An 18,712-nucleotide genomic window follows, 5' to 3' on the forward strand; every position below is an offset into this window, starting at 1 on the left:
ATGTTGTGGGGGTGCTTGCTGCAGGAGGGACTGGTACACTTCATAAAATAGATGGCATCAGGAGGAGGAAAATGATGTGGATATATTGAAGCAACATCTCAAGACATCAGTCAGGAAGTTAAAGCTTGGTCGCAAATGGATCTTCCAAATGGACAATGACCCCATGCATACTTCCAAAATTGTGGCAAAATGGCTTAAGGACAACAGGTCAAGGTATTGGAGTGGCCATCACAAGCCCTGACCTCAATCCTATAGAACATTTGTAGGCAGAACTGAAAAGCATGTGCGAGCTAGGAGGCCTACAAACCTGACTCAGTTACACCAGCTCTGTCAGGAGGACTTAATTGTGGGAAGCTTGTGGAAGGCTACCCAAAGTGTTTGACCCAAAGTTAAACAATTTAAAGGCAATGCTACCAAATACCTAATTGAGTGTAATGTAACTTCTGACCCACTGGGGATGTGATGAAAGAAATAAAATCTGAAATAAGTCATTCTCTCTACTATTATTCTGACATTTCAGATCCTTAAAATAAAGTGGTATTCCAAATGACCTAAGACAGGGAATTTTTACTAGGATTAAATGTCAGGAATTGTGAAAAACTGAGTTTAAATGTATTTGGCTAAGGTGTATGTAAACTTCCGACTTCAACTGGATATCTTTACATAACTGGCATTTGGTTACGCAATTGGCTTGAAAAGCGATGGCTTTAGCAGGGAGGTGAGATGTGGTCTGTCACACCAAGTGGAAGCATGAATTTTCTTTTTTTTCAGATGATCGATCCCCAAAGCCTGAAGAGCTTGGATTAATGGGTTAGTGGAGGGAGACGAGGTTAGAGGAAAGGGTAGGAAAGGGAAGGGGAGGAGATGAAAGGGTAGGAGAGGGAAGGGAGGAGAGGAGAAGAGAAGAAAGGGGAGGAGAGGAGGGGAGTAGGGGAGAGGAAAGGAAAGGAATGGAGAGGGGAGGAGTGGAGGGGAAAGGGGAGGAGAGGAGGGGAGAGGAGGCGAGGGGAGGGGAGAGGAGAGGAAAGGAAAGGAGAGGGGAGGAGTTGAGGGGAATGGGGAGGAGAGGGAGGAGAGAGGAGAGGAGGCGAGGGGAGGGAGAGGAAGAGAGGGAGAATGTAGTGTAGGGGAGAGCAGGGACGAAAGTAAAACGGGGTGAAATTAATGCCCATTTTCACAGATAACACAAAAGCTAGAATGATGTAGTGAAGTCAGCACGTTCCAAAAAACAGACCAGTCCTGACCCATGTTTCAACCAAGTAATAAACAAAAAATGGTTTTGCGCAATATTTTATTTTATTTTTAGTTATTCCACATTTATTTAACTAGTAGGCAAGTTGAGAACAAGTTCTCATTTACAATTGCGACCTGGCCAAGATAAAGCAAAGCAGTTCGACACATACAACAACACAGAGTTACACATGGAGTAAAACAAACATACAGTCAATAATACAGTAGAAAATAAGTCTATATACAATGTGAGCAAATGAGGTGAGATAAGGGAGGTAAAGGCAAAAAAAAGGCCATGGTGGCGAAGTAATACAATATAGCAAGTAAAACACTGGAATGGTAGATTTGCAGTGGAAGAATGTGCAAAGTAGAGATAGAAATAATGGGGTGCAAAGGAGCAAAATAATAAATACAGTAGGGGGAGAGGTAGTTGTTTGGCTAAATTATAGATGGGCTATGTACAGGTGCAGTAATCTGTGAGCTGCTCTGACAGCTGGTGCTTAAAGCTAGTGAGGACATAAGTGTTTCCAGTTCCAGAGAATTTGGTAGTTCATTCCAGTCATTGGCAGCAGAGAACTGGAAGGAGAGGCGGCCAAAGGAAGAATGGTTTTGGGGGCAACCCAGAGAGATATACCTGCTTGGACGCGTGCTACAGGTGGGTGCTGCTATGGTGACCAGCGAGCTGAGATAGGGGGGACTTTACCTAGCAGGGTCTTGTAGATGACCTGGAGCCAGTGGGTTTGGCGACGAGTATGAAGCGAGGGCCAGCCAACAAGTGCGTACAGGTCGCAGTGGTGGGTAGTATATGGGGCTCTGGTGACAAAACGGATGGCACTGTGATAGACTGCATCCAATTTATTGAGTAGGGTATTGGAGGCTATTTTGTAAATGACATCGCCGAAGTCGAGGATCGGTAGATGGGTCAGTTTTACAAGGGTATGTTTGGCAGCATGAGTGAAGGATGCTTTGTTGCGAAATAGGAAGCCAATTCTAGATTTAACTTTGGATTGGAGATGTTTTGATGTGAGTCTGGAATGAGAGTTTACAGTCTAACCAGACACCTAGGTATTTGTAGTTGTCCACATATTCTAAGTCAGAACCGTCCAGAGTAGTTGATGGGACGGGCGGCGCAGGTGCAGGCAGCGATCAGTTGAAAGCATGCATTTAGTTTTACTTGCATTTAAGAGCAATTGGAGGCCACGGAAGGAGAGTTGTATGGCATTGAAGCTCATCTGGAGGGTTGTTAACACAGTGTCCAAAGAAGGGCCAGAAGTAATACAGAATGGTGTCGTCTGCGTAGAGGTGGATCAGAGACTCGCGCAGCAGCAAGAGCGACATGATTGATGTATACAGAGAAGAGAATCGGTCCAAGAATTTAACCCTGTGGCACGCCCATAGAGACTGCCAGAGGCCCGGACAACAGGCCCTCCGATTTACACACTGATCTCTATCAGAGAGTAGTTGGTGAACCAGGCGAGGCAATCATTTGAGAAACCAAGGCTATCGAGTCTGCCGATGAGGATGTGGTGATTGACAGAGTCGAAAGCCTTGGCCAGGTAAATGAATACGGCTGCACAGTATTGTTTCTTATCGATGGCGGTTAGGATATTGTTTAGGACCTTGAGCGTGGCTGAGGTGCACCCTGACCAGCTCTGAAACCGATGCATTGCTAGCAGAGAAGGTATGGTGGGATTTCGAAATGGTCCGGTAATCTGTTTTGTTGACTTGGCTTCCGAAGACCTTAGAAAGGCAGGGTAGGATAGATATAGGTCTGTAGCAGTTGGGTCAAGAGTGTCCCCCCTTTGAAGAGGGGGATGACCGCAGCTGCTTTCCAATCTTTGGGAATCTCAGACGACACGAAAGAGAGGTTGAACAGGCCTAGTAATAGGGTTGCACAATTTCGGCAGATCATTTTAGAAAAGAAAGTGTCCAGATTGTGTAGCCCGGCTGATTTGTAGGGGTCCAGATTTTGCAGCTCTTTCAGAACATCAGCTGACTGGATTTGGGAGAAGGAGAAATGGGGAAGGCTTGGGAGAGTTGCTGTGGGGGGTGCCAGTGCTGTTTGGACCGCGGTAGGGGTAGCCAGGTGGAAAGCATGGCCAGCCGTAGAAAAATGCTTATTGAAATTCTCAATTATAGTGGATTTATCGGTGGTGACAGTGTTTCCTATCCTCAGTGCAGTGGGCAGCTGGGAGGAGGTGTTCTTATTCTCCACTTTACAGTGTCCCAGAGCTTTTTTGAGTTTGTGTTGCAGGAAGCAAATTTCTGCTTGAAAAAAAAACAGACCCGGGAGTGTTTTTTGGTTGTAGAGTTGTGTTTAGTCAAAGACAGTACAGCATGAAGATTAAACTAAAGCTAAGCTAAAACTGCTTCTCCAATAGAAATCCCCGATCACACTTGTAAGCAATGTCATCTCATCTGGTCTAACGGTCGTCCCGCAACGAACTGCGCCTGTGCAGGCCGTCAAATCAAAGGCACTCCTTTGATATAAAGTTGTTTTTGACAAAATTGGAGTACTTAAGACATTGGCTCGAATCTAGGTTGTGCCTTTAGATTAAGAAAAAGGAAGCTTTAAAGGAAGAATTTTTCACTTCTCTCATTAACTTCTCTCATTAACCCCAAACCCTGGCCTGGTCTGTTTAGTCTGTTTGGAAAGGTACACACCTGTCAAAGGAATTGTCCTTAGAGCTCCGAGACAGGATTGTGTCGAGGCACAGATCTCTGGAAAGGTACAAAAAAAACGTCTGTAGCATTGAAGGTCCCCAAGAGCACAGTGGCCTCCATCATTCTTAAATGGAAGAAATTTGGAACCACCAAGACTCCTTCTGAGCTGGCCGCTCGGCCAAACTGAGCAATCAGGGGAGAGGGGCCTTGGTCAGGGAGGTGACCAAGAACCCGATGGTCACTCTGACAGAGCTCCAGAGTTCCTCTGTGGAGATGGGAGAACCTTCCAGAAGGACAACCATCTCTGCAGCACCCCACCAATCAGGCCTTTATGGTAGAGTGGCCAGATGGAAGCCACTCCTCAGTAAAAGGCACATGACAGCCCGCTTGGAGTTTGCCAAAAGGCACCTAAAGACTCTCAGACCATGAGAAACAAGATTCTCTGGTCTGATGAAACCAAGATTGAACTCTTTGGCCTGAATGCCAAGCGTCACGTCTGGAAGAAACCTGGCACCATGCCTACGGAGAAGCATGGTGGTGGCAGCATCATGCTGTGGGGATGTTATTCAGCGGCACGGACTAAGAGACTAGTCAGGATCGAGGGAAAGATTAATGGAGCAAAGTACAGAGAAATCCTTGATGAAAACCTGCTCCAGAGTGCTCAGGATCTCAGACTGGTGCGAAGGGTTCACCTTCCAACAGGAAAAGTCTCTGGATGTCCTTGAGTGGCCCAGCCAGAGCCAAACCTGACAGAGCTTGAGAGGATCTGCAGAGATGAATGGGAGAAACTCCCCAAATACAGGTGTGCCAAGCTTGTAGCGTCATACCCAAGAATACTCGAGGCTGTAATTGCTGCCAAAGGTGTCTGAATAGTTTTTTATTTTTAATACATTTTCTAAAATAAAAAAACAACAGTTTTTGCTTTTTCATTATTGGGTATTGTGTGTAGATTGATAAGAACTTCATCAATTTTAGAATAAGGCTAACAAAATGTGGAAAAAGTCAAGGGGTCTGAATACTTTCTGATTACACTGTAGGTTTCATGTATCATGCTAACTAGTCTTGGGTGTTAGCCTGGGAAAAGTTACAGGAGAGATGGGTGGGGCGAAAGTAACGCAATATAAACTGATGACCTGGAATAAAATAAAACTTAAAGCACAGGCCATTGTCTCCTCTAGTTCATATTGCTTTTATAATGTTCGCAAAATATCAACAAGTGACTGAATGTTTGAAAATTATACATGACATCATTAGAATTATGCCTTGATTGACTTGATGGATCAGCTTCTCACATAATGTTTTATCAACAGTTCAGTGGTTAAAAATATATATCTTTCTGATTCTGGTGGTCAATGACCTTATGTCAAGACATGGAAATGTGATAAGCATGATTAGATTTCCATTTGTGAAGAGAATGAAGGCGTTTATTCTATTGTCGTGTCTTTGACTATGCCAGATTGATTGCTATGACATGCTATTCTATAAAATAATTTCTCCGTAATTAATATTACCTGATTGAACTAATCATGTAAATATTAATTAACTAGAGAGGGACACCACGAAATAATATTTATAGAGCTGTTATCTTTCGAATAAACTCTTAAAGATTTAGCAACATTTTACTAAATAGCAGTCACATTAATCGTCATTTTATTCAGTCTCATCTGAAAGTTGTAAGTCCTTGATTATCTGCAAGAATCCTGGCTAACAAGTTGAATCAGCAATACAAAATTGGGTTTAATTATTTATTTACTAAATACCTAACTAATCACACAGAATCACACATATACAATTAAATCATAACTTGATCACAAATTACGTCATACAGAAAAACGTCCCTAGCGGGCGGTATAGATATGACAGCTTGTTACACAAAGGGAATGGCCTAAGTCTTCGTGAAAGAGCGGGAGACAGGGACAGGGCAAAAGCTGTGCTCTCGTAAATAYAGTATCTTATGCATTCTAAATTACCGCCCATTTGACAAGGAAAATGCAATACATATTTACTCTGAGCTGCGCTTCAGTAGGTTGGTGGTAGATGGAAGGCCGTATCGCCAACCCGAGTCCTCTGTCCTTTGGAGAATGTCTCTGGTAGTCACGGGATACGTTGTAGTAACGTTGTGTGTGGAAGACGGGATACTCGGACTGTCCTTCCTAACCTGCGTTTGTAGCAGCTGTTGCCAACTCAACGGCTAGGAGATATCACTTCTGTAGTGAACACGAGTTCAAAGTTCATACCATTCACAATCAAAGTCCATGCTGATGTTGGCCTAGTTCTGTAGTTACTGTCTGAACCATTCTGACACAGGACCGTCATCCTGGTGTACCCGGAACAGGAAGTTACATTTTTGTCAATGGATTTATATAGTGGAGGGAGAGGGGTGTGTCTGAAAAGTTTATAACCCATGCCTCTTCACAGGGGCGGGCCACTGGTTGAGCAGAAGCCAAATTTATGAAAACCCAGATCTCTCATTTGGAAGCTAAATTTACATTTAATCTCTTCACAAATAATCTCATATTCAAACATTTGAATTAAACAACAATTCCATGTGAATCCGATACCTCTGACGTTTAGACTTTCTACAGTAGAGTTTATGTCATTCTATCATTGATGAGAATGTGTCAGAGGGCAACCGAACTGACATAATATACCTTAAGTACCACCGCATGTGTTCAGTTGGTCGGATTACCAGAATATAGTTCATTTCCCCCAACTTCTGATGTTACCCAGAATCTCTATGTTAACCCATGGGTTTCCTTATGTCACATCAGTTATAGTGGGGAGAGAGAAAAAGGGGGAAAGAGGTATTTATGACTGTCGTAAACCTACCCCCAACCCAACGTCATGACACTATCAAGACACAAGTAAGGCACATGACAAGGACAGCTGGAGCTAAGCATAAGTAGGGCACAAATACTCATCGTAAATAGTGAAAATTATCACCTACTACATTCCTATTAAAGTGAGATTAAAAAATGATGGTTAATATAGCTATTATGGGATCCATTTTAGTCGGATTAATATTGTAAGGCAAAATAATTATTCAAATTGACACAAACATGAAATTATATCTGATAGTACATTGCTTGAACGTAATGAGCATTACAAACCAGAAGATACAAAACATGGAGATAAGACAGATAGTGTGCACTTCTCACGAGCTGTTACTTCCATCCCAAGGCTGTGTTACTCCCGCCCCGCCTGCAGGTACAAAAGTAATGGTACAGTAGTTCTGTTCTCTGTCTATTTCATTTCAACTCATTTACCCTAGAAATGAAATTACAGTTGCTAATGGTAGAGGACCTGTATAAGTTGTTTGTCATAACATTTGGTGTCTCTAGCTCTATCGATCTCTGAGGAAAAACTAAAAGTGTTACTTTCGTCCCGGTTCTCCCCTATGGCCAGTGATGCTTGAGGGATTGGGTTTAGAAGAAGACCCCCACCCTCTGATGTGTTACTGTGGGGGGTGGTGGGGGGGGGGCTGGGGGGGTGAAAGGACCAGAGAGGCTCTCTGGTGTGTTACAGTATGGGGTGGAGAGGGGTGTGAAGGGACCAGGAAGTCTTTTTGACTGTGAGTGGTAATGCCAGTGAGAAGTGAGAAGTCACTGTGTCGGAATACCCATACTAGGGTACTAAATGCGGAAAATTATTTTGTTTTATAGAATATGACATTTTTAAAATAGTACTCCGAATGTGTCATGTAATGTGAGATTGCGTTGAGTGCAGTGGAGTGGGTCGAGAGCTACCAGTTCCTCAGATTCCAAATCACTAAGAACTTAAAATGGTCCACACACACGCGTAGTCGTGAAGAAGGCGCAACAGCCCCTCTTTCCCCTCAGGAGGTTGAAAAGGTTTGGCATGGGCCCTCATTGCACATACTGTATATTTATACTGACTCTACACACACACAATCACATACAGTCATCATATATGATGCTGCTACTCTGTTCATCATATATCCTGATGCCTAGTGACCTTACCCCTATACATATCTAACTCTATCGATCCAGTATGTCTGCACATTGTAAATACGGTACTGGAACTGTGTCTGTATATTGTATGCTTACTTACTTTATCTTGTTCTTCTTATTTTTTAGATCTTGTGTGTTTTTGTTCTACCATGTTATTTGTAGTACTACATTGATATTGATTACTGCATCATTGTTGGAGTTAAGAGCTTTAGAAAACACTTTAACCTTAATCACACGTGCTGGTGTACAAAAAACCCATTTCAATTATTGAGAGTAAAACAGCACATACAGAAGCTGTCTGGATTTAAATAGTTATTTTACGTGTACTGTGCTGTATGTACAGTATGTATGCAATGTAGCACCACAGAGATTTAGAAATACATATATTTTTAGAGGATTTAACACTTTGACAGCACACATGGGAAAAAGAATCCCTCAATGTAAACCTTTATTTAGTCAGGTGAATATAATGATGTTTAATTATGCTTAACATGCTATGTCACATCACCGCGTCTCTCTCTTTCTCTCTCCGTCCACAGCATACAGCGCAGGCTGTCGTTGCAGCTGCCCATCCTGCACCATGCCTACCTACCCTCCATAGGGGGGGTGGACGCCAGCTGTACCAGCCCCAACGCCAGCCCCAGCTCCAGCCCGCGGCACAGACACATGCCGCCGTCCTACCGGGTCATGGTCTCAGGCCTGTGAGCATCAGTCGCCCCTGGCGCTACCAAGAAAGACATCCGTGTAAAAAACAACAACAAGCAGACTGTGACTGAGTTCATCAGCGATAGTGGAATAATATGTGTGTTGGACCAGGGAGAGGGAAGTTTGATCCACTCTTCATGCCTTGGTCTCTAGACCCCCTCTCTAGAACCATGGGTCGGGGAAAGGGGAGAGGGCACAGAGGACCTTACAAACGATGACACATCCACAGCTACAACCCCCCCCCMCCCCCCCCCCCCCCCCYCCCCCCCAGGCAGCAGAGGACCAGACCTGACCAGTAGCGTATCTGCTTCGGAAGGTTTTATGTTGTTGTTGTTTTTCTTTTGCCATACACTTGACTATGTGTGAACTTGTCAAAACTTGAGTATTTCGCTACTTCAATGCCTAGAAGGTGTTAGGTGTTACTATAGGAACAAAGGAGTTCCAGATCGGACTGACGTAGGATTCATCATAATTCACCATTGTGAACAAACATGTAAATATCATACTGACTTTGACTTACCGTAAGCTTTGATTGAGTATGCTGTCAATTAATATATGGGGGGATGGGGGGCAGGTCTGTATCAGCGTAGGTCCTGAAAAACTCATATAAAAACTTAAAAACTGGCATCCTACAAAGCAAAATGTAAGACAAATTGGTTTGTGTAATATTACTGCCTCATTGTAGTATGTTAATTATGTTAAATGGATTGGCCATTGGCAAGAAGTAAGGCACCAGCGGCCAATTCTTTTAACTTTCACACAGCTTATTTTCCACTTTGCTAAATTTGCACCATTCATTTTTCTTAAAGATTATACTATCTCGTTTCATAGGTTTTTAATGTGTTTCAACTACCATAGTTTAATTTGTCTCCAAACAAGCATGACATGCTACAGTACAGGTTAATGCCATTCTGGGCTTAGCGGGCAACAGAACCAAACAGAATAGATTTCCAGGAACTAATAGTAATGTGACTCTATGTACAGTACGACATGAACACAAACAAATAGTCACCTACACAAACACAGAAAGATACACACCTTTAGGTAAAGTGCTCACCGTATCCTAGTGGTGTTAGGTGTCCTGACAAGGCTTTGCCAAAGATCAGTCTGAAGACCAGCAAGCTTCCATTACAACGGGTTGGTCTTCGCCCTACCAGTGTAAATGGTCCAGAAACTGTCATGTCACTCTATGTAGGGAGTGGGGACCACCCAACGCAGCACCCAGAGCTCTGTTACCTCACTGTTGTGAGGCTGAAGGAGAGGCTTTGTAATGACCATATGTTTCATAAGTCAATGAAATAGGTGCATGGTCAGGCAGCATCAAAAGTGGTGCAAAACTGAGATTAAAAACTCGGGAAGAAGTTCTGTTGACAAGAAATATATGCAGATAGTGAAGAGTGACAAGGAAGTGTGTTTGTCAGTTAGGTTCCATTGGTAGTTTCGAAACAGTGAAATTAAGTTTTAAGTTGTTTCAATCAGTAAATCTGAATTTCAATTACCAAAATGGCAAGTGGAAGATGCATGTGAGCTGTATTTGAACCCTATCCAGGAGACCCCAGCACTGTCAGTCAACGAAACAATGGCACCACAGACTGGGAGAGAAGCATCTGTATATCGTGGCAGGTCTACTATACAGTGATGTTGTGAAAAATCACCTGCCACTTAGCAACAGTGGAACATAACTCATAGTTGCTTTTAAAATGTTTTTCTGTGTAGTCGGCCCAAAGGTAATTTATTGTTGTAAAAAGGGCCGTAGACATAGCTAGCTAACGTTATTTCATTTGTACAACTGTTGTCACACAAAAAAACATAAAAGTGGACAAAATCCATGAATAAGCTACGTATCATCATTAGAAGTCTAAATAGATTTGTTTCAGCATATATTTCACCATTGGTGTCTTGGTTAAAAGACGTTTGTTGAGCACTGTGCCTGTAATCGTATCCTGTAGCCTGCAGGAGCCACAGTATACAGCAGTTCCAGTAGGTAGTGCTGGTGGTGTGGGCTGGGCAAACTAAACTAAACAAGCATCTGTAACCCATCTGTAAATTGTACAAGCTGTCATGATTTCTTTCCCATTCAACGCTCCAACACCTGGGACATACAGTACAGTGTGGGATAGATAGATAAATTGGGGACAATTCCACTCCAGAGAGTGGGCTGCTCTGTGAGCTGGACCTGGCATCTGAACACTGATGATGTCTGTCAGCCACCGCAAAGAAGAAACCCATTGGAGGACGAGCGATGGGTAGAGGAGGAGCAGGTCTGCTAATGGACACATCCATATGTAACTCCTGTCTGAGCTCCTCCCCCTAGCCTGGAGCCAATTGGGGCTAAAGAAACCCTGTCCAGAGCATCAACACAGCAGCACAGACCTTCCATGAAGCCAAAAGCTTTCTTTCTCCTCCATAAGTGAGACACTGGTCTGGTTGTTCATTCAGAAAAAAACACATTTTATATATTACATTATATGTGATTCTGTAAAATTTGCTGATACCCTGATGGTGTCGATGTACGTATGGAATATTTGGTATTTGGCTTTCTCAAGATGGCATGAAATAAAATGTATATTCACATAAGAGTAACCTCTGTTTTTGCAACTGTCATGACAAATTCACTCTGTTGTTTCTTCTCACTCGAAGTCAGTTTTTTTTTAAATGTTGTATTTCTTTTTTACTTTGCTTTTAGTTCTGCAAACCTGTTGTTCCGCAGACTGGTCACATTCTTCAAGAGTACATCATCAATCCGTCAATGTCAAAGCCACAATTCTGTGAGAAATCCCCCCCTATACAATATAATGTAAATGACATGCAGCATTACACTTGCTGCAAGATGCTGAGTGCCATAAAAATGTACAAGACTTAATAGCTTTGGCTATATCAGAACGAACCTATAGAACGGTCAATTACATCTTTTAAAAAATCCTTTCCCGGCACCTGTGTCACTTTTTATTGTTATTACAAAATGCCAAATGCTGGTTATCAGGTATTGTTACTTTGCTTTGCAATGTGCCCTAATTTTCTATTATTAATTTTAAAATTTCTCAACATCTACAAAGTTATTCAAATGCAATGTTGGTAATTAAAGGGCTCATAATAACTCGTAATACACTGCTTATTTATGCTAATGTTCTGTATTCCTCAGTTCTTCTGTTTCTTTCAGTTTAAAGGTGAAAGCACATGTACAGTACCAATCAAAAGTTTGGACACACATACTCATGAAAGGGTTTTTCTTTATTTTTACTATTTTCTACATTGTAGAATAATAGTGAAGACATCAAAACTAAGAAATAACACATATGGAATCATGTAGTAACCAAAAAAGTGTAACCAAAAAACAAATCAAAATATATTTTAGATCTTAGATTCTTCAAAGTAGCCACCCTTTTCCTTGATGACAGCTTTGCACACTCTTGGCATTCTCTCAACCAGCTTCACCTGGAATGCTTTTCCAACAGTCTTGAAGGAGTTCCGACATATGCTGAGCACTTGTTGGCCACCTCAATTGGGTTGAGGTCGGGTCATCTGATGCACTCTACTTCTTGGTCAAATAGCCCTTACACAGCCTGGAGATGTGTTGGGTCATTGTCCTGTTGAAAAACAAATGATAGTCCAACAACGCAAACCAGATGGGATGGCGTATCGCTGCAGAATGCTGTGGCAGCCATGCTGGTTAAGTGTGCCTTGAATTCTAAATAAATCACTGACAGTGAACTCAGCAAAGCACCCCCACACCATCACACCTCCTCCTACATGGTTCACGGAGGGAACCACACATGCAGAGACCACCCGTTCACCTACTCTGTGTCTCACAAAGGCACTGTGGTTGGAACCAAAAATCTCAAATTTGGATTCATCAGACCAAAGGACAGATTTCCACAGGTCTAATGTCCATTCATCGTGTTTCTTGGCTTAAGCAAGTCTCTTCTTCTTATTGGTGTCCTTTAGTAGAGGTTTCTTTACAGCAATTCGACCATGAAGGCCTGATTCACACAGGCTCCTCTGAACAGTTGATGTTGAGGTGTGTCTGTTACTTGAACTTTGTGAAGCATTTATTTGGGCTGCAATTTCTGAGGCTAGTAACTCTAATGAACTTATCCTCTGCAGCAGAGGTAACTCTGGGTCTTCTTTCCTGTGGCAGTCTTCATGAGAGCCAGTTTCATCACAGCACTTGATGGTCTTTGCGAATGCACTTTCAAAATGTTCCAGATTGACTGACCTTCATGTAATAAAGTAATGATGGACTGTCATTTCTCTTTACTTATTTGAGCTGTTCTTGTCATAATATGGACTTGGTCTTTTACCAAATAGGGCTATCTTCTGCATACCACGACCTTCCTTTTCACAACACAATTGATTGGCTGAAACACATTAAGAAGGAAAGAAATTCCACAAATTAACTTTTAACAAGGCACACCTGTTAATTTAAATGCATTACAGTTGACTAGCTCATGAAGCTGGTTGAGAGAATGCCAAGAGTGTGCAAAGCTGTCATCAAGGCAAAGGGTGGCTACTTTGAAAAATCTCAAATATATTTTGATTTGTTTAACACTTTTTTGGTTACTACATGATTCCATGTGTTATTTCATAGTTAGAATGTTTTCACTATTATACTACAATGTAGAACATAGTAGAAATAAAGAAAAACCCTTTGAATGAGTAGGTGTGTCCCAACTTTTGACTGGTACTGTATATATATATTCATATATTTGTATATATTGTCATTAGGGTTTCTGGAAAATCTATATGTCCCAAAATATAAGAATATGATAAATATATATAAAATGATTCATTCTGTAACTGTTTTTGTCAATTTCATATGTGGTATACCATACAAACATTGTAGAATTTAAGTTCAATAATAAATATTAACCTTATTTTAAATGATAAATATATGTATGAGAGGGGCAATAACCTGTTTTCTTATTCCAGAAAGATAGAGAACTATATATACAAATCTTTATGTTCATAAGAAATCTTGACGTTCACAACACCCACAATGATACTTGGAACTCAATGGAAACTTTTTTATTTACAGTATCTGTAACTATGGTATGTACAGTTGAGATAGATATGAAAACTTGTATAAAATAAGTATCACACTGGAACACAAGAACATTTTGGAACCATCGGTTGTTATCGGGGGTTTTGAACAGCCTTCTTCTTTAATAGTCTGAATATTATGGACAGCCTTTACTTTTCACATCATCGTTAAATAAAGTGAGACTGAAAATAAATCCATAAAATGTTTGTTTTGATCTATTAAAAATGGAAAATAGGTTAAAGAACTTCAGAGATTGTGTCATTGTGCCCATATTCAAAGACCTATTGATGTACTGTTGTCTACCCTTAGGCTACTGCTCTTTACATTTAGCTTTTCAAGAAAATGTAAGTGAAGTAATGCACAGTGTATGTTTTTGTTATTTGGGATTTGGAGCTTAGTTATCTTCATTTTAATGGCAATTAAAACAACTGTTTTATCCACAAGGCAAGGTTGTTTAAAGGCCCAGTGCACTCAAAACGTGATTGTCCTGTGTTTTATGCATAGCCGCGGGAAGTAGGAGTGCTGAGGATGCTGCAGCACCCCCTGAAAAATCAGAATGAGGTATGAGGTTGAGGTTGCAATAATACTGTGAAAATTATGATAATGCCCTTTTAGAATAAGAGCTGTTTGAAAAGACTGCCTGAAATTTCAGCCTGTTTTGGTGCGATGGAGTTGAGGCAGTAAATTTGATAATAGACCAAAAAGAAAAAGATCCAAACCTCTCTGCCAATAACAGCTAGTTTTCAGTTATTCCATCCCCATTCAGACCACTCACAGACAGACAGTCCAAGCAAAATTCTTGCTTGAGAAATTGCTCTTTGCTAAGAAGCTATTTTTGTTTATTTTCTTACCATTTTAATTGTAAGGTACTTAATTGTTACCCAGAAATGATTTCATATTGAGATAAAAGTCTGCATTGAACCTTTAAGAATTCATAAGCTACTTTGTTTCTTCACCTCAGAACCCTTCTAGGAGGAGTCCAAATTAATGCATGACCACAAAGAATGGAGTGCAATTATTTACACATCTTCCTGAACACTTCCGGAGGTAGTCCGGGACGAATTGATTGGTTGGATGAATGCTCAGTGGGCAGAGCTTAGTGACAGGTTAGTGGAATGAGTTTACAGGTGAGAGTCAAATAAAGAAAATGCTTGCAGGGAGGCCGGTTGGAGGGTGTTAAACACGGGTTATGACACAGTGTAGTAGGTTAATGGAAGACGATCCTCCTCGAAAGCCTCCTTTTGGCGAGGAAGCACAAGGGTATCCTACCGGAGTCCTTCGCGGAAGAGTTTTGAAATCTGCCACATCCCCTTTGAATCAGCTATTGTTTTCTCGAAGGAGAAAAACATGCAAACATTTAAAAACGATATGCTACTAATCCTTTTATCTATAAAATATATTGCACAACCAGCTAAATCTGTTTTAGGAGGGAGGAGAGAGGACACAGGAGTTGAGCAAATCTAATTGAGAAAAGGCCAAGGTTGCCAGTTCGAATCCTAATGCAGCTTTTTTGCCCAACCTTACCCAACATACTTAACTGACATTTCTAATCTTCTGATATTCTGAATGACTAATTTACTGAACGGCTTTATAAATGTGAAAATAACTAGTTTGGTGCCCTCACCTTTGCTGATGTAGTGGACTAGGCACTGGGATAGGAACCAGAAGGTCACAGGTGCTAATCTTGCCAATGCCCTTTCTCAAAAAAGGTATATTTACATTTCTGGAGTTTGATGTCAGACCAGTCATTCTTGCTTTAAATTGTGAGTCTAGATAAACTATTTTAACATTTTAATTCACGGGCAATAAAGATAAAACACCATGTAAAAAAACAAGGTGTTATTTTAGATTCTGAACTCAATTTTGAATCACACATTAGGAATGTGACCAAAATAGCTTTTCCCATGAGGAACATTGCCAAGGTGCGGACGTTTCTCTCTCAGACTGATACAGAGAGACTCATCCATGCTTTTATTACAAGCAGGCTTGACTACTGTAGTGCTCTCCTGTCTGGTCTACCCAAGAAAGCCATTGGTCAACTGAAAAACATACAGAATGCTGCAGCACGGGTACTGACCAAGACCAGACAGAGAGCACACATTACACCGGTTTTAATGTTTCTGCCCTGGCAGCCTATGAGTTTTAGAATTTTCAGATTATTCCATTGGTTTTTAAATCAATCCACGATGGTGCACCCCAATACATGTCAAACATGCTTTTAAGTTATGTACCCAGTAGGTCCCTCAGGTCCTCTGGCACTGGCCTTATAACTATCCCAATGCCTAGGACCAAGAGACATGGAGAGGCAGCCTTTAGTTATTATGACCCCAGCCTTTGGAATAGCCTGCCAGAGAACCTGAGGGGTGCCGAAACTGTGGACATTTTTTAAATAGATCTTAAAACACCTTTTTAGCTTTGATTTTCCCTAGTGTGCTTTTTAGCTGTTCAGTTTTTATTGTTATTATTTTGTTTTTTATCCTCTTATGTTTGTTGTGTAGTAAAAATTGTCATCGTTTTTATTCGTTTTTTCCTGTAAAGCACATTGTGTTGCAGTCCATGTCTGAAATGTGCTGTATAAATAAAGCTTGATTTGATAACTAGCTATGATGTGGGGGTAAAATGAAATCGTGCCGGGTTGCAGCATATGAGCTCAGCTGTCTAGAATCAGCACACATTACACAGAGAGCCAGAATGGCTAATACATTAGTAATGAAAAGCTCAGTATGTAGAGGATGATAAATAATACAACTGTCAAGGCCCAGCGGCAAACTGGATGTAAGGAATGTGTGTCGAGTCCTCGTGTCAGAGGAAGAGAGGCCTTTCCATAATGCTCTCAAATATTTACCTTGTCAGTTCTAGACAGAGGGCTCAGAGGCCCAGAACAGTCGCCTATGGGAGGTATGGCAGAGGCTACAGCAAGGCGACCTCATGGGCTACTGTACTGTACCTATGGACCTCTGTAGACTTCAAGCTGCTCGCTCCTACCTCAGATCTCAAAGTCAATTTTGTATTATGTAATAATCTGTTTTCTGTTCGATGGCGATAGGAATCTGATCAGGAAGTCTCAATGGGATGCACTGATTCAAACGATACTTTATACATATTGCAAAGCTACTGTGGGAAAGGGATTGTGAGCCCAGCTAGCCTAGCCCAGTAGCCTACCACCACTACTGATAGTGTGGAAGATACAGTATACTGTTTGGATACTGGTTAGGCAGTTACTGTATATGACTGGTGTGGAGGGGAAGGGGGTGCTACTGTGCTCTGGAAAGATGTTTAGTATGAACTGTCTCGGTAAGGGTCAAGCTGTATAAAAGGAAGATTGGGGAAGAATAAAGTGACATCAGGCATGTGGTAGGCCTAGATGTGGTTTTTCAGGTGTGGAAATCCCAGATGTGAAAGCAAAATGGCTAGCGCATAGGCTACCGTGTGCTAGTGAAGACAGTACCGAGACTAGAAGGTACAGCAGGCCATACAAATTAGGGCTCTATTCAATCCATATCGTGGAAATTCAGCGCTATAGCGCGATTGAAATTTAAAGGCAATGTCCCGCATTAGCAGAGACTGAGTTCACGTTAAACGCTGCAGATGTCGGCTCAATAGGAAATTACCTTTACATTTGTTGTAACGCTTCAGCAATACAGATTGAACAGATCCCTTAGCGTTATGAAATTATAGTAAAAAAATGTCTAGTACTACTTCCATATTTTACCAACATGAATCATCTGTGGACATACAGAAACATTCAAATAGTTAGAGTCATTTGTATGGGAGATGACGGTGTGTAAATCCCCAAATGTATAGCATTAAAAACTGTCAACATAGACATCCAATTCCCTTTCCTCTTGAAAAACAGATTTACATACACCTTGGCCAAATACATTTAAACTCAGTTTTTCACAATTCCTGACATTTAATTCTAGTAAAAATTCCCTGTCTTAGGTCACTTTTTTTTAAGAATGTGAAATGTCAGAATAATAGTAGAGAGAATGATTTATTTCAGCTTTTATTTTTTTCATTACATTCCTAGTGGGTCAGAAGTTTACATACACTCAATTAGTATTTGGTAGCATTGCCTTCAAATTGTTTAACTTGGGTCAAACGTTTCGGGTAGCCTTCCACAAGCTTCCCACAATAAGTTGGGTGAATTTTGGCCCATTCCTCCTGACAGAGCTGGTGTAACTGAGACAGGTTTGTATAACTCCTTGCTCGCACACGCTTTTTCAGTTCCGCCCACACATTTTTGAGGTCAGGGCTTTATTGGCCACTCCAATACCTTGACATTGTTGTCCTTAAGCCATTTTGTCACAACTTTGGATGTATGCTTGGGGTCATGTCCATTTGGAAGACCCACTTGCCACCAAGCTTTAACTTCCTCACTGATGTCTTGAGATGTTGCTTCAATATATCTACATAATTTTCCACCCTCATGATGCCATCTATTTTGTGAAGTTCACCAGCCCCTCCTGTAGCAAAGCACCCCCACAACAGGATGCTGCCACCCCTGTGCTTCACGGTTGGGATGGTGTTCTTCGGCTTGCAAGCCTCACCCTTTTTCCTCCAAACATAACGATGGTCATTATGGCCAAAAAGTTATATTTTTGTTTCATCAGACCAGAGGACATATCTCCAAAAAGTACGATCTTTGTCCCCATGTGCAGTTGCAAACAGTAATCTGACTTTTTTATGGCGGTTTTTGAGCAGTGGCTTCTTCCTTGCTGAGCGGCCTTTCAGGTTATGTCGATATAGCACTCGTTTTACTGTGGATATAGATACTTTTGTACCTGTTTCCTCCAGCATCTTCACAAGGTCCTTTGCTGTTGTTCTGGGATTGATTTGCACTTTTCGCACCAAAGTACGTTCATCTCAAGGAGACAGAACGCCTCTCCTTCCTGAGCGCTATGACGGCTGCGTGGTCCCATGGTGTTTATACTTGCGTACTATTGTTTGTACAGATGAACGTGGTACCTTCAGTAAATTGTATGGTATATCAATATCAAGAGTATGCTATTAGATTTTGCTACAGTGTGATGAAAGATGCCAAAGTCATGCAGTTGCATTGTCATTGGGGTCAACTGGTTCTAACTCACAGGAATCAATC

At 41.5% G+C, this 18,712-nt stretch overlaps 1 protein-coding gene across 1 annotated transcript in view; it reads left to right on the forward strand.

The window, feature by feature from the left end:
- The window catches only part of LOC111954779 (gamma-aminobutyric acid type B receptor subunit 2-like), an 87,505-nt gene extending 71,294 nt beyond the window's left edge, over positions 1-16,211 (forward strand). Inside the window, exon 10 of the mRNA XM_070436002.1 lies at positions 8,405-16,211. Within this exon, the coding sequence (XP_070292103.1) occupies positions 8,405-8,570 (166 nt within the window). The 3' untranslated portion in view covers positions 8,571-16,211. The remainder of the gene's footprint in view (positions 1-8,404) is intronic.
- The last annotated feature ends 2,501 nt before the right edge of the window (positions 16,212-18,712 follow it).

The sequence above is a fragment of the Salvelinus sp. IW2-2015 genome, linkage group LG30 (assembly GCF_002910315.2).
Source record: "Salvelinus sp. IW2-2015 linkage group LG30, ASM291031v2, whole genome shotgun sequence".
Lineage (NCBI taxonomy): Eukaryota > Metazoa > Chordata > Actinopteri > Salmoniformes > Salmonidae > Salvelinus > Salvelinus sp. IW2-2015.